The 15,876-nt window shown below is 48.0% G+C and overlaps 1 protein-coding gene across 7 annotated transcripts in view; it reads left to right on the top strand.

Annotated features, from left to right (window-relative positions):
- The window catches only part of LRP1 (LDL receptor related protein 1), a 405,127-nt gene that overhangs the window by 260,081 nt on the left and 129,170 nt on the right, over positions 1 to 15,876 (top strand). For all 7 annotated transcript variants that reach the window (XM_044443327.1, XM_044443325.1, XM_044443324.1 and 4 more), the window contains 3 exons: positions 5,078 to 5,300; positions 6,848 to 7,037; positions 8,305 to 8,430. In XM_044443327.1, coding sequence (XP_044299262.1) covers positions 5,078 to 5,300; positions 6,848 to 7,037; positions 8,305 to 8,430 — 539 coding nt within the window. The remainder of the gene's footprint in view (positions 1 to 5,077; positions 5,301 to 6,847; positions 7,038 to 8,304; positions 8,431 to 15,876) is intronic.

The following is a 15,876-nucleotide window of genomic DNA, read 5'->3' as shown; positions in this document are numbered from 1 at the left end:
TCTCTATTATGAGCCTTTCCATTGTTTTTCCTACAATGGGCATAAGGCTAACAGGTCTGTAATTCCCCATGTCCCTTCTACTACCCTTTTTGAAAATTGGGACCACTGATGCCACCCTCCAGTCCTCTGGAACTTCACCCGTTCTCCACGAGGTCTCAAAAATGGAGGCCAGCGGGTGTGAGAGAACCCCTGCCAACTCTCTAAGTACTCTCGGGTGTAACCCATCAGGGCCTGGTGCCTTTGTAATGTCCTGAGGAGCCCCTCGACTTCTAGGGGGGTGACTCTAATCTGTGCCCCTAAGTCCCCAGCCTCATCTAATCTCCTATGTGGATATCCAGCTTTGGGGAGAACACAGAGGCAAAATAGTCATTTAGCATCTGTGCCTGTTCCCTCATATCAGTCCCTGGATATCCTTCCTCCTTATTTAGTGGTCCCACCACTTGTCCCCCCTTCCTCTTCCCATTTACATGCTGAAAGAAGCCCTTTTTGTTGCTCTTGATATTCTTGGCAAGTCTCCACTCGTAATCAGCCTTAGCCATGCGAAGAATCCTTCTGCAATGGGCCTCCTCCTCCCGGTATACCCTTTTGTCTATTTGCCCCAGTACCCATTCCTACGGAGGCTCCTTTTTCGTCTAATCTCTCTAACCACCTCCTTTCGCATCCATGGCGGCACTCTCCTCCACCTCCCCACCTTACTGACTAGAGGTATCGTCAAGGCTTGCACCTCCAAAACCTCCCTTTTGAGTGCTATCCACCCCTCCTCAACTCGCTTACCTTCCAGTAACCTATCCCAGGAGACTTTCCCCAGTCTGGCCTTCAATTGGCCAAAGTTGGCCCTCTTGAAGTCCCAGCTTCTAGTGCTCGACCTGCTGCACGTCCCCAGTCCCCTGATCTCAAAGCAAAGGATGGAGTGATCACTTGCATCCAGAGCTCCCCTAATCTGTACTTCATCTATCAGCTCCTCTCTATTGGTCAAGACCAAGTCAAGGATGTTTCCCTGCCTCGTCGCCTCTCGGACCCTCTGTGTGAAAAACCCTCCCTCTATAGCTTCTAGGAAGCGACGTGACCTGGCTGTCACCGCTAAGTGAGTCTCCCAACTAATATCCGGGAGATTGAAATCTCCCATAATTACTGTGTCTCTCCCCCGAGATATCCTTAGAATCTGGCCTGTCAGGACATCATCCAGGGTCTCAAGTTGACCTGGAGGGCGATAACATACCCCCACAGTCAGGTCCCTTTCCCTGTCAAAACCCCTAAGTTTCACCCAGACTGCCTCTACCGAATCCCCATCTGTGCTGCATTCTATCTCACTGCATACTATCCCTTCCCTGACGTATAAAGCCACACTCCCACCTCTCTTTCCCTTCCTTTCCTTTCTAAAAAGGTAATACCCTTCTGTGTTCACATTCCAGACTTGCCTTTCATCCCACCAAGTTTCTGTGATTCCCATCAGGTCATACCCTCCTATTCCCAGGAGAGCTTCAAGCTCTTCCTGCTTATTACCCATGCTCCTCACATTGGTGTACATGCACCTCAACTCCTTCCCACTGCTTCCTTTCCTTGGAGTCCCCAGCCTCCTCCTTCCTCGCATCCTCCCTGATACTTGGCCCCTCTCTGAAGGAGTTCTGTCAGTCCCTGCAGTATCTCTAAAACCCTGCTCCCAGAGCCCTGATCCTCTCCCCACACTTGTCCAGTGCAGACACGCTACTGGGGGGCCTGACCCCCCCCCCGGCTCAGTTTAAAGTCTTCCGGACGAAGCTCGCTAGAGCATCTCCAAAGGACCTTTTCCACATCCTCGTGAGGTGCAACCTGTCCCTTGCCAGAAGTCCATTGGCAAGAAAACGAGTGCCATGGTCGAGGAACCCGAAGTGTTCCTTCTGGCACCACACCCTAAGCCAGTCGTTCACCTCGGAGATCCTCCTGTTCCTTCCTGGCCCAAATCCCCGGACAGGTAAGATTGATGAGAAGGCCACTTGGGCCTTCAGCTCCCTGAGTTTCTTCCCCAAGGCCTCAAAGTCCCTGGTGGTCCCAAGCGCACCCTGCCTGGCCACATCGTTTGTGCCCACGTGGATCACCAGGAGCGGCTGGTGACCCCTGGAGCGAACAAGATGCTCCTCTGTCCTTCACATGCCGGATGCGTGTGTCGGGCAGGCAGCAAACCTCCCTTGTCTCCAGGTTGGGGCGGCACACTGCCACCTCAGTGCCCCTCAGCAGGGAGTCCCCAACAACAATCATCTGCCGCCGTACCTTCCCGGTGCTGGTGGGTGGCCGTGCCCTGGCCCTCGCCTCTCCTGCAGCGGCCCCCTTGCCGCCTGACGTCCCAGGCTGGGGGTCCTGCTGGTCCCCCAAGGCCTCATCAGCCCCAGCCTCCTCAAATGGAGAGAACCTGTTTCCCAGCTCCATTGGTGCCAGGAGAAGGAGGAGGCCGTGCTGTGGGTGACATACCTCCACGTCTCCGCAGCTGCTCTTCCCATGGCCTCTCCCTCAACCCTCTGTCCAGAGGGGGGCTGCTCCCGGGGGGCCTGGAGAGCTCTCTCGGCCTTCAGGCACCTCACCTCCTCTTCCAGCAGGATCACCATCTTGCGCCGAGGGCAAGTGTATCCCTGCCTCTCCTGGGGGAGAAGGGCAAACATGTCGCAGCTCTCACAGCGGACAGCAACACCCATGACTCCCGCCATGGCCATCTTCTGGTCTGCCATTGGTATCCCTTCCGAGTCCTTACCTTGGTCCCCTACCTTGTTTGTCCTGCAGTTCCTCTCACTCGCCCAGTTCTCCCAGACAAAAACCCACTCGCGCGCGCACACACACACACACACGGATGAAATAAACTTAAATTTAAATTGGAAGAAAAATAAAGTGAAGCACAGCACAAAGAAAAACAAACAAACAATCAAACCTCTGTGTCTCAGGGAAGGGAGTCCCCGGACAGCCCATGCCGCAGCTAAGGGACGCAGACAAGGAACGACGCCAAGAGGCCAGAGCCAAAAGGGCTGGCAGTGGCTGAGCACGGCCTTATCAGTCCCTCAGGCTGGTGGCCCCGCCCCTCTGCTCCCTCCTGGCCCCTCTAGCCTCTCTGGCCCCGCCCCCTTCCTCTCTGCTGCTCCTGGCCCTCTGCTCCCCTGCCCAGCTCCTACCTTGCCTTCGCCAGTCCCCTGGCCACTCAGCACTCGCTCCCAGCATGTGCCTGTGCTGCTCTGCTGCTCTGCCAAGAGGCCAGAGCCAAAAGTTGCATCTGAACAGCTCCAAAATGAGGAAAGCCTTGTGATCCAATTAACAGTTGATGTTATTACATGTGTCCGAATTTTAATGGTATTTTGTTTGAAAATAAGGTCCATGTAACACCAGGCCAGGCAATTTTAGGAGGTTCTGCAGCCTCCCACGGACTACATGCCCCGCCCCCAGCCCCCAGTTAAAATAAGAAGAAGAATAGGAAAAGCCAGTGTAGAGTTGTGAGTAGAATGTTAAACTGTAATTCGGGAGATCTAGGTTGTAGATTGAGTGACTTTAGAGCCATTGCTGGTAACCTGACCTACCTCATAGGGCTATTATGATAATAAAACAGAAAAGTGGATTATGTAAGCCATTTTGCATTCCTTGTGGGGAAAAAAGGACAGGATATAAATGTGATGATGATAGTATCATCATCATCATCATCATCATCATCATCATCATGGCTACAGAGTATCAAAGGGGTCAAAATTACTGCATTTGCAAGCTAATTTTGACCTCTTTGGTTCTCCATAGCTGTTTCAGACACCCTTTCTCCAGTATTATTTTCTTATCATTATGGGAGTAGCAAATGTGCTTGTTTCCAGGCTCTGTTGCAATGTATGACATTTTTAGTTTACAGTAAATTATCCATAATGTGAACAGTAATACTGCATGTTAATACTAATCAAGGAACAATCCCTTCAAATATTGCATTTTAATACCAAGTAAGGAACAGTTTCTTGAAATAAGAGACAGGTGTCAGTCCTATTATTATTTAAGGAGTCAGCCTATGAAAAAAAAAGTATTGAACAAAGTGCTTAATCTAGACCTGACACAAAATGGTAGGGTTATGGAAGTAAAGAGAACTTTTCAAGAAATCTTTCAAGAGTTAAGAATTCGATTAGGATGCTGTGTTTTATTTGATTTTTGTCTTACTGTTAAAGCATCCCAAGATCACAGTAAGGAATGGTCTAAAAAGTTTTAAATAAATAAATAAATAAGCAAGCTAGCCCTGCTTCTAGCTTCTGTAGTTTAGAAGAATGCTTATGAATTGTCCGTGGAGTTATGATCCTAAATTGCATGCTAAGCTTACAATGTTATTGTGGGTATGAGTTCACCAAAAATCTCTCTCCCACCCACCTCACCCACGTTCGTGCCCATCTCTCCCTCCCCCACCGTGCCTGCGATCGTGCCCCCCCCCCCAGTATGCTGGGATGATGGGGGCATGCAGGGATGATGGGCGCAATTGTGGTTGTGCTGGGTGGGGTGGGGGGAGGAGATGGCCACAATCTTTGTTGTTGTCACTTTGCTTCACATTTTTCTGATTAAAAAAAGTAGTTACAGAACGGTTTAACCTTATTTACATTGAACCTTATGGGGAAATTTAACTTGACTCACAACCATTTTGGGTCACGACCAGAGTCCTGGAATGGATTAAGTTCGTGAGCCAAGGTACCACTGTATCTGCAGTTGCACTTGCAGACTTCTGTTTGTATCCCAGTCAATCTTCATTTCCGCTCATAATGAAATCCTGCTTGGTGGTATCAATTAGGTTGAATGTTCTTGTTGCCGCTACTTCCTTTCACACCTTGGAGACAAAGCAAATTGGAATACATCAGTAGCTGAATAATCGTTGTAGTGAATATGTGAACACAGAACAAGTGAAATACTTTACTAGAAGGGCTGACGTGAGAGTAAGCAACTGTTCTTTTGAAACTTGTCCCTCATAATTCACTCTCTCTAAAATACACTGTGTTATTCAAAACATCATTTAAGTCCCTACAGAGCCCTGAATTCAAGAAAAATGTAACTGAACCCTGCTGTTAAGAATACAGTGAGCCTGAGTTATGTGCTCTGTTGCTCTCAGGTGGATGTACTGGACTGACTGGGAGGAAGACCCAAAAGACAGCAAGAGGGGGAAGATAGAAAGGGCTTGGATGGATGGCTCCAACCGCAGCATCTTTATCACCTCCAAGACTGTCCTTTGGCCCAACGGGCTGAGTTTGGACATTCCAGGGAAGGTGCTGTACTGGGTGGATGCCTTTTATGACCGGATTGAGATGGTGATGCTGGATGGCTCCGAACGCAAGGTCAGTACCAGTGTTGTCTGGAGTCTCATACCAGAGCACACTCCTGCCCTTCTGTTATCTTTGCTTGCCTGGCTGTGTCATTCTGTCCTCTGCCCAGTAATGTGATACAAGGCTCCTGATTGCCCTGTGTGTTCACGGGCTGTATGATGGTCTACCTTCATTCCTTCTCTGTCTCTGGGCTTGAACCAGGTGGACTCTCTTCTGTATTGGAGTAATATTTATTCCTGTTATTACTTACTAAAGAGGTGCAGAGCATCCAGTCCAGGGGGCAAAGTCAGGCCTCCTGGGGCTTCCCAGAAGACTATGACCCCTTCCATTGGTTATGCCACCCAATAGCCAAGGCTCTCTTAGCAGTTAACAGAAGTTAACAAGTAAAACACATACACAAGTAAAACACACAGCTTTTTGTGCTCTCCCCACATTCTAAATGGATGTGATGCCACTCCAAAGGCTTGCACAGAGAGCTTGAAGCTGCAGTATGCAGATATTTTTGGTTCTGTCCTTTTTGCTGTCAGCCCCACTCTTTTGCCTTCTGCATCACTGGAATGCTGTCTCCAGATGCTCCTCCAAGATGGAATTCCTCAGGCCAAAGGAGGTTCAATACCCCTGTTGTATCAGCTGTGGCCCTATCTAGTTGTGACAGTATCCCTGCAACTGCAGTAGAGAGGGCCTTGCTGTATGGAATGGGGTTAGGGAGTATATACTATTTTACCTGAGGAGGCAGGTGCTTCTGGGTGAGCTTGCAGCCTCCAGTGCGAGGAAAGGTGACTGGAGGCAGTGGGGTCTCAAGATGAAGTGGGGTGGGGAACCTAGTTTGAATACTACTCAAAGTGGTGCTGCTGGATGGGAGAGGCAGTTATGATGCACCCCCTCTGCATTGTCACAGGGCCCTTTAAATAGGATGCCTGTAACAGGAGCATAGCCACTGTCATACTAGCTGGTTGCAGAGGAAAGAGCTTCACTTCCTGCCCACTTGGCTTCATGGTTTGAATGCTGCTGATCAGGCATTTCTGCACAAAGAAGGCACCATCTGTTCATATATATTGATCTGCTTGATGTATTTGGTCCACCTTCAAAGGGGCCATGCAATTGTCAGAATATGGGAGTGTTGAACCTTATTTAAGCCCAAGGTTCACATTCTAGTTTGGAAAAGTTCTTGAGACCCTCCTTCCAGCAGTGTGTGGGGCTGAAGGCAAAAGGAAAGAGGTGTCAAAAATATCCACATGTTTTACCTTTAACACTTTTACTGCTAGTAACACAGGTTTAAGAGAGACATTGGAACCTTTTGGAATGGGATACGTTGACTCAGGAAACTAGCAAATGATTAGTAGTAATGGAGCTAAGGGGATGTAGCTGGGGAAAGAGAAGGCATCTGGGAAACGTGCAAAGTCTGGATTTGGCCACGAACCTGATGTTCAACATCCCTAGTCTGAAGAGAGACTGGAGGTGGGATGTGAGTGGTTAATGATAGCTATACTACTTGGGAGCATCACAGCCCCTGGAAGGGCCCTCTTCCAGGTCTCTTTTATCTCTTTTGTCTCGTGCAGATCGTGTATGATGGTAGTGAGCTGAATCATGCCTTTGGGCTGTGCCACTACGACAACTACCTCTTCTGGACAGAGTACCGGAGTGGCAGCATCTATCGCCTTGACCAGAACACCAAGGCTGTCACGCTTTTGCGCAATGAACGTCCACCAATTTTTGAGATCCGCATGTATGATGCCCAGCAGCAGCAAGGTGTGTGGCTAGATGGCAGTCCTTGAAATGCAACCACTGTTAACATATTGCCACAGCACTTTCTGCAGGAACAGCAAAAGGTCAGCTGGGGATCAGTGTCCCAGGTACCTGAAGCAGCAAGCCATTCAGGGATTCATTATTCAAGACGGGCCCTTGCAGCTAGGCAGCCAGCTCCCTTTATGGCACAGAAGGGAGCTCTGATTTTCCAGGCCCTTAGGTGGGACTTAAGCAGAATTCTGTGCAGCAGAGTCAAATCCCACTGTAGTTACTTGCAACTGTACAATGATGGGAGCAAGCCATCTTTTCATTCTGTTTACCCAACTGGTTGTACTGAATGCAGCAAAGTGGTTAAACAGGTCCATGTGGAAATTAATGCATGCTGAATTGTGCTGAAAGAGACCTATGGTTGCAGCATTGGCTTTGAATTCCTCCTCCCTTCTGGCCACTTGTTCAGCTGCTCCTGTTCCGCTGCAAGCTATGAAGAACCAGCATCTTTAGTTTAACAAACTCATGCCCAGCTGCCTCACTGAGGTGCCTCTTCATGGTTCTGCTAGCTGTGAGTGGATCTGGGAGAAAGATGCAAAGGCCCAACTGCATAGCCCTGGCCAATTGCAGGAGTCTTTATCACAGAATGAATCTCCTCCACCTGGGCTGCTAGTTTTGTGGGTAAGACACTTGTGGTCCGGCCTGTCCTTGTGACGAGGCCATTTAGTTAAAGCTCCTTAACTAGCTCACAGCTGCCAGGAAATCCATTCATGAATAAATGGGTCCTTTGCACCTGGGAGAATGTTTAGATGCAATCACAAAAAAGTGAAGGGGAGCGGGGGGGGGGAGATTTAAAAACTATAGGGGGGAGATGGGAAAAGTATCTTGAAAGGTGTGATTCCAAGAACAAGCCTTCAGAGAAAGTGCTTGGAGGATGAGGTTTCAACAGAACCCAGCTGCCCTCATGCCTGCTAACAGCCTTCAGAGCTAAATTGATGTATGCAGTTGTAGTTGGAAGTGGGGGAAATAGAAGTTGTGCTAGGAGAAGCTGCACTCATGATTAGGCACATGATTAAAAAAGAAGCTCCAAGCCAAACATTCATTCTGTTTCATTCTCCCTGAAGCATTTCTTGCTTTTCCTTAGATTAATTTTGTAATACAGATAGGAGCCCAGTGGGCCCTTGGTTCCTTCCCCTCCTTGTGTGTGTGACACTTGCATGTCCCTTTCCCTATAAAACTGCAGTCTAGCTCTTGTGATGGCATCTCCTTCTCCGTTTTGCAGTTGGCTCCAACAGCTGCCGAGTGAACAATGGCGGTTGCAGCAGTCTTTGCTTGGCCATCCCTAAAGGCAGACACTGTGCCTGTGCAGAGGACCAAATTTTGGGACCAGATTCTGTCACCTGCCAAGGTAATTATCTGTGCAATAAGCTGCAGGAACCACTGTGAGAACTGGAGATGGTGTGAAGGGTTTGGCCCTCTCTGTAGAAACATTCCCATTTGTATTCTTGGTCGTGTCGGGACAAGATCTTGCTCATGTCAGGCAAGCACTGAGATGGGCTGATAGTAGATCTCCAGACATTTGGACTTCAGCTCCCAGCATTCTTAACCATTGGCCACACTGGCAGGGGTTTCTGGGAGCTGAATTCCAAAATATCTGGAGAGCTGTATTCTGTCAGGCCTCCACTACTAAAGTGACAAGCACTGTTAACCATGTGATTGAATAGACCTCTCCATTTGATGTATCCTGGCCACAAATTCCCAGTCTCTCACTGATAAGGTTAGGGAATAATGTATTACTATTATTTTACCTCATCAGTTTCAATGAGGGACCATAGCCAGGAGGTAGAGCACATGCTTTGCCTGCAGAAGGTCTGAGGTTCAACACCTGGCACTTCCAGGTGAAAGAAATGTCAGGGAGCAGATAATGCCAGAGAGCTGCTGCCAGTCAGTCTACACAAGTCAGGGTTGGTGGATAGTCCAACCTGCTATAAACCTGAGCCTGCTATGAGGCAGCTTCCTGTGTTTTTACCTGAGGAAGTCAAAGTCTAGATCTTAATTACTCTGATTATAAGACTGGGATGAAAGGAACCTAAAATCAGGAGTAGCTGCCATGGTTCCTTCACTTCTTCATGGCAACTGCAGTAGCAAGCAGGGACATTGTATCGCTTTGGATTAATGAATTCCAGCTTCCTTTTCACTACTCCGACTTAGGAATGATTCCCACGTGCATATCCATCACTGTTGCAGCCTCAAACGGCAGCTTGCCTGAATGAGCAAGCCATCACAGAGCAGCACAGATTGAACTGTCATGTTTTGTTATATCATATTGGACATAACCGCTTTCCAGCTGTGTCCAATGATTCATTCATCTGTGAATCACCAAGCCCTGAGTATCCAGCAAAGAATACGAACTGTCCCTTAGTAAACAGCTTTGTGGTCACCCGGAGGGGACTGCCTATTATTGCTCGCACATATATTTGCTCATGCTTGTACAGTAACGCAGGATCATACTGTGCGCAATGTGGGGGTTTAATAAAAAATGCTGTGGCAGATAGGACATTTGTGCGCAAAGAGCTGTAAAATGAGCTTGATCTTCCCCAGAAGTGGTTTGGCCTTGTTTCATACTTCGGTCTGAAGCTTGGGCTGCTCACCATGGTCAGAAATAGGATCCCAGGCCATATGGATCTCCCTGAAACAGGATACTGGACTACATTAATATTTTGATCTTCTTTGTTTTGACAGGACTAGAAGCTGGATTGGGTGGGCTTTTTCTGATACTTAATCACTTTCTTCATATATGAAACTAGGGGATCTGACAGACTTAGGGTTTGCAGGGAAAAACTTGCTTAATTTTTGCATGCCAAGCTTCTTCCTAAAGGAACAGGAACAAGGTTAATTAAAATAGAAAGCAGGCAACCCTGTTTGAAATGGGCCTTCCTTGAGTTTCGAAATTATATACAGTGGTACCTTGGCTCACGGACAATTCGGGTCACGAACAAAAATTTCTGAAAAATTTTTACTTGGGTCGCGAACTCCGCTTTGGGTGGCGACCAAGATCGCAGCCATCTCCCCCCCCGCCTCCCGAGTGGGGAGATGGCCACGATCGCAGTTGCTTTTGTGCAGGGAAGACGTGCATGATCACAGGCGTGCTGCTGCAGGAAAGATGGGCACAGCACAGCAGAGCCATGGGGGAGATGGCTGAGATTGCACCCGTCTTTCCTGCAGCAGCACAACTGGTATCTCGGCCATCTGCTGACCCCCACCCGGAGCATGTGCCGCCATCTTACCCACACAATTGCAAGAGTGGCCAACGTTCCCCCCCCCCCCACACACACACACAGGTGTAGCCATCTTCCCCGCTCGCGGTGGCAGACAGACCTGAGGTCACTTGCTGAAAAGCTGATGGAATAATGGCTCCAAAGAAAGTGCAGAGCAAGCACTGTGGTAAACTGAACGTGCAGAGTGGTAATGAAGGTGACCAGAACGTGTAGAGCAAGAATGGTAAGAGGAAGGTTTCAAAGAAAATAACCATTGAATTGAAGAAGAAAATTGTAGAAAAGCATGAGTGTGGTATTCGTGTATCTGTTCTGGCCTCTTGAGTTCAAGATGGTGAAGTTGACAATCTCGACTATTTTAAGAGTTAAGATGCCATCAAAGGAACTGATGTGGCAAAAGGAGTAACAATGTTAACCAAGCAGAGAACACAAGTGCTGGAAGAGGTGGAAAAACTTTTGTTAGTGTGGTTGAATGAGAAACAGCTGGCAGGTGATAGCGTTACTGAAGCTATGATCTGTGAAAAAGCTAGGAAATTGCACAGTGGTTTACTGCAACAAAAAAACCCTCTCTACAAGTGCAGCAAGTGTTGAATTTAAAGCCAGTAGAGGGTGGTTTGATACTTTCCGCAAGAGAAGTGGCATCCACAGTGTGATAAGACATGGTGAGGCTTCCAGTTCTGACAAGGCTGCTGCAGAAGCCTTCAAGAAAGAATTCGCTGAATTCATGAAGGCAGAAGGATACATTGCTCAACAAGTGTTCAACTGCGATGAAACAGGGCTCTTCTGGAAGAAGATGCCAAACAGAACCTACATCACACAGGAGGAAAAAGCACTGCTGGGGCACAAGCTCATGAAGGACAGATTGACCCTTTTGCTGTGTGCGGATGCAAGTGCCAATCTGAAGATTAAGCCAGTACTGGTGTACCAGTCCCATATCCCTCGTGCATTCAAGGAACAGAATGTGAACAAGGCCAGACTGCCTGTCATGTGGAGGGCCAATGCAAGGGCTTGGGTCACAAGGCAGTTGTTCATGGAATGGCTGCATGAGGTGTTAGCACCCACTGTTAAGAAATAACTTTCTGACAACCAACTGCCTGAAAGGTGCCTTCTTCTGATGGACGTTGGTGGATGATATGGACACTGAGTATGACTTCATAAAGATAAAGTTCCTCTCCCCCCCCCACCCCACAACAAGACAGCTCTTCTGCAGCCCATGGTGTAGCAAGCGATCTGCAACTTCAAGAAGCTCTACACGAAGGTGCTGTTCAGCAGGTGTTTTAATGTCACTGAAGAGACGTCCTTGACTCTGAAATAATTCTGGAAGAAACATTTCAATGTCCTCCATTGCATCAACCTCATTGACAAAGCCTGGGAAGATGTCACGGACTGGACCTTAAATGCAGCTTGGAGGAAACTGTGGCCAGAATGTGTCACTGAATGTGACTTTGGAGGGGCTGATGCAGAGGTTGTGGAGGAGTTTGTGTCCCTGGGCAAGAGTGTGGGTCTGGACATCAGTGGTGCAGACACAGAGGAGCTTGTTGAGGAGCTGACAACAGAAGAACTTGCTGAACTCCAGAGTGAGCAGCAGAAGGCACTTGCTGAGGAGGATTCCACCAAGGAAGAGGAAGAAAGGGAGGAGGGTAGCAGGGATGTGATACAATCCATTATGAAAAAATGGAATGAGTGCCAGGATTTCTTTTGAGAAGCACCACCCCAACAGAACTGTAATGAACAGAGTGTTGAATCTGATGAACAATAACGTGCTCTCTCATTTCCGGAGGGTTAAGCAGCGCAGGAAAAACAAGTGACTACAGACAGATTTTTCACAAAAATTGACCCTGCAGCTAAGAGACAAAGAAGAGATGAAACCCCTGAGAGAGATCTCCCCAATGTCCTTATGGTGGGGGACTCTCCCTCAAAACAATAACCTCCCCCCCCCCACTTAGGTTATTGTTCTCCACTGTACTGCACAGTACTTTGTTAATTTGTTGTTCTTTCTTTCTTTGTTGTTCTTTGTCACTGTGTTTCAATTTTTTCTGATTAAAAAAAATAGTTACAGGACAGATTAACCTTATTTACATTGAACCTTATGGGGAAATTTGACTTGGGTCACAACCAGAGTCATGGAACAGATTAAGTTCGTGAGCCAAGGTACCACTGTATAAGCAAAACTCTGTATGTAGCACTACTAATTGTGTGTGTACGCACGCATGTTGGCACGCATCCCAATTTTCAAAAAAGGTAGTAGAAGGGACGTGGGGAATTATAGACCTGTTAGCCTTATGTCCATTGTAGGAAAAACAATGGAAAGGCTCATAATAGAGATCTAGTGATGCTAGATAGGGAAGGGAGGCTGACAGCCACACAACACGGCTTCCGCAAAAAGGTCCTGCCAGACAAACCTTGTGGAATTCTACGACAAGGTTTTGAGGTGGCTAGATGGAGGGGATGCAGTGGATGTGGTTTACCTAGATTTCAGCCAGTCCTTTGACAAAGTGCCCCATGATATCCTGGTGGAGAAACTGGTGGAGGAGTTTTGGGATACACCAAACCCCTGTCCGGTGGATTAGGGCATGGTTGACTGACCGAAAGCAGAAGGTAACCATTAGTGGGGAAACATTGGGATGTCGGCCAGTGACAAGCGGGGTCCCCCAGGGCTCTGTCCTGGGGCCGATCCTGTTTAATCTTTTCATTAATGACATGGAAGGAGGGGTGAACAGTCTGCTGATCAAATTTGCAGACGACACTAAAACTGGATCAGTGGCCACAACTGAGGAGCAGGTATTCCAGATCCAAAAGGATCTGGACAGACTATGGAAGTGGGCAGGAGACGGATGGTGCTCAACGTGGATAAGTGCAAGGTCTTGCACTTGGGGTATAGGAATAGGTGTCATAAGTACAGGTTAGGTGACAAGTGGCTGGAGAGCAGCACTTGTGAAAGGGACCTGGGGGTACTGGTTGACTGCAGGCTAAACATGAGTCAGCAGTGTGATGCGGTGGTCAAGAGGGCAAATGCCACCCTTGGTTGCATAGCCAGAAGTGTGGCTTCTAGATCAAGAGAGGTATTACTACCACTTTATACGACTCTGGTGTGCCCGCAACTGGAGTATTGTGCTCAGTTTTGGGCCCCTCATTACAGAAAGGATATAGCCAGGTTAGAGTCAGTGCAGTGTACAGTTTGCAGGGGTTGGGGGATGAGGCAAGACTGAGGGAACTGGGTCTCTTCAGCCTGGAGAAGAGGAGACTCAGGGGGGATATGTTGGCGACATACAGGTATGTGAGGGGATGTCACATGGAGATGGGTAGAGACCTGTTCTCCCCTGCAGAGGAAGGCAGGATGTGCTTCAACGGAGCAAAGCTCAGGGAACCAAGATTCCATCTGGATGCCAGGAAGCACTTCCTGACAGTTAGGACCCCAGGGGTGTGGAATGGGCTTCCACAAAAGGTCGTTGAGGCCCCATTGGTGCAGGTGTTCAAGGATAGCCTGGACTTGCACATGGTGGGCATGTCGTGAGCGGAGCCAGCTGGTGCTGGAAGTCAGACTATATGGCCCGGGAGGCCCCTTCTGACTTGCTCTGTTTCTGTGTTTCTACGTTTATGTTTCTGTGTGCAAGGGGGTAGGAGAGATGTTGTATTAAATACAACCAAGCTACTAAAATGGGTCAGACAAACCCAGAAAGTAGCCCAGCCTATCATTTTGGCTTCTGAAAATGTTCAGTCCCAGATGCTAGTGAGGAAACTGTGGGACAGTTATAGATCGATCATTTCCTTGTAATTCCCTAGCTGCTGCTTGAAGTCTTGAGGTTTCAGAGGGATATTTAAAGGGTGTTACTGTCTTCCTGTTTCCCTGCTGTATTTTTATATAACATAGATTTTATGTAGGCAGTAGCAGTTCGTCATCGTCATCATACTGAGGTGTTAACCTGTTTTATTTAAACTACTTATATACTGCTTAATATCTGAAGATCCCGAGGAGGTTTAGGTAAGAAATACTTAAGATACAACATTAAAGCCAATATATGAACATTATAAAATTATAAATATGGTAAAAGCAATGCAGAAGCATAAAAATAGAGTAGTGCAATTACACACCAGGGAAAGCCTGAATGAAGAGGTACATCTTTATGAGGCAACGCAACAGCTTCCACCTCCCAGTCCACAGATGTTCTGGCAGGATGGATGCCTCTACCAAAAAGACCCACTTACAGTATATCTCAGAAGTGAGTACACCCCTCACATTTTATAAATATTTTATTATATCTTTTCATGTGACAACCCTGAAGAAATGACACTTTGCTGCAATGTAAAGTAGTGAGTATACAGCTTGTATAGCAGTGTAAATTTGCTGTCCCCTCAAAATAACACACAGCCATTAATGTCTAAACCGCTGGCAACAAAAGTGAGTACACCCCTAAGTGAAACTGTCCAAATTGGGCATTTTTAGCCATTTTCCCTCCCCGGTGTCATGTGACTTGTTAGTGTTACAAGGTCTCAGGTGTGAATGGGGAGCAGGTGTGTTAAATGTGGTGTTATCGCTCTCATTCTCTTATACTGGTCATTGGAAGTTCAACATGGCACCTCATGGCAAAGCACTCTCTGAGGATCTGAAAAAAAGAATTGTTGCTCTACATAAAGATGGCCTAGGCTATAAGAAGATTGCCCAGACCCTGAAACTGAGCTGCAGCACGGTGGCCGAGACCATACAGCGGTTTAACAGGACAGGTTCCACTCAGAACAGGCCTCGCCATGGTCGACCAAAGAAGTTGAGTGCACGTGCTCTGCGTCATATCCAGAGGTTGGCTTTGGGAAATAGACGGATGAGTGCTGCCAGCATTGCTGCAGAGGTTGAAGGGGTGGTGGGTCAGCCTGTCAGTGCTCAGACCATACGCCGCACACTGCGTCAAATTGGTCTGCAGGGCTGTCGTCCCAGAATGAAGCCTCTTCTAAAGATGATGCACAAGAAAGCCCGCAAACAGTTTGCTGAAGACAAACAGACTAAGGACATGGATTAGTGGAACCATGTCCTGTGGTCTGATGAGACCAAGATAAACTTATTTGGTTCAGATGGTGTCAAGCGTGTGTGGCGACAACCAGGTGAGGAGTACAAAGACAAGGGTGTCTTGCCTACAGTCAAGCATGGTGGTGGGAGTGTCATGGTCTGGGGCTGCATGAGTGCTGCCGGCACTGGGGAGCTACAGTTCATTGAGGGAACCATGAATGCCAACATGTACTGTGACATACTGAAGCAGAGCATGATCCCCTCCCCTCGGAGACTGGGCTGCCGGGCAGTATTCCAACATGATAACGACCCCAAACACACCTCCAAGATGACCACTGCCTTGCTAAAGAAGCTGAGGGTAAAGGTGATGGACTGGCCAGGCATGTCTCCAGACCTAAACCCTATCGAGCATCTGTGGGGCATCCTGAAACGGAAGGTGGAGGAGCACAAGGTCTCTAACATCCACCAGCTCCGTGATGTCGTCATGGAGGAGTGGAAGAGGACTCCAGTGGCAACCTGTGAAGCTCTGGTAAATTCCATGCCCAAGAGGGTTAAGGCAGTGATGGAAAATAATGGTGGC

This window comes from Varanus komodoensis, unplaced genomic scaffold, assembly GCF_004798865.1.
Source record: "Varanus komodoensis strain SLA01 unplaced genomic scaffold, ASM479886v1 scaffold41, whole genome shotgun sequence".
Classification (NCBI taxonomy): domain Eukaryota; kingdom Metazoa; phylum Chordata; class Lepidosauria; order Squamata; family Varanidae; genus Varanus; species Varanus komodoensis.
Note: the sequence above shows the minus strand (reverse complement) of the source record. Positions and strands in the feature narration are given on the sequence as shown.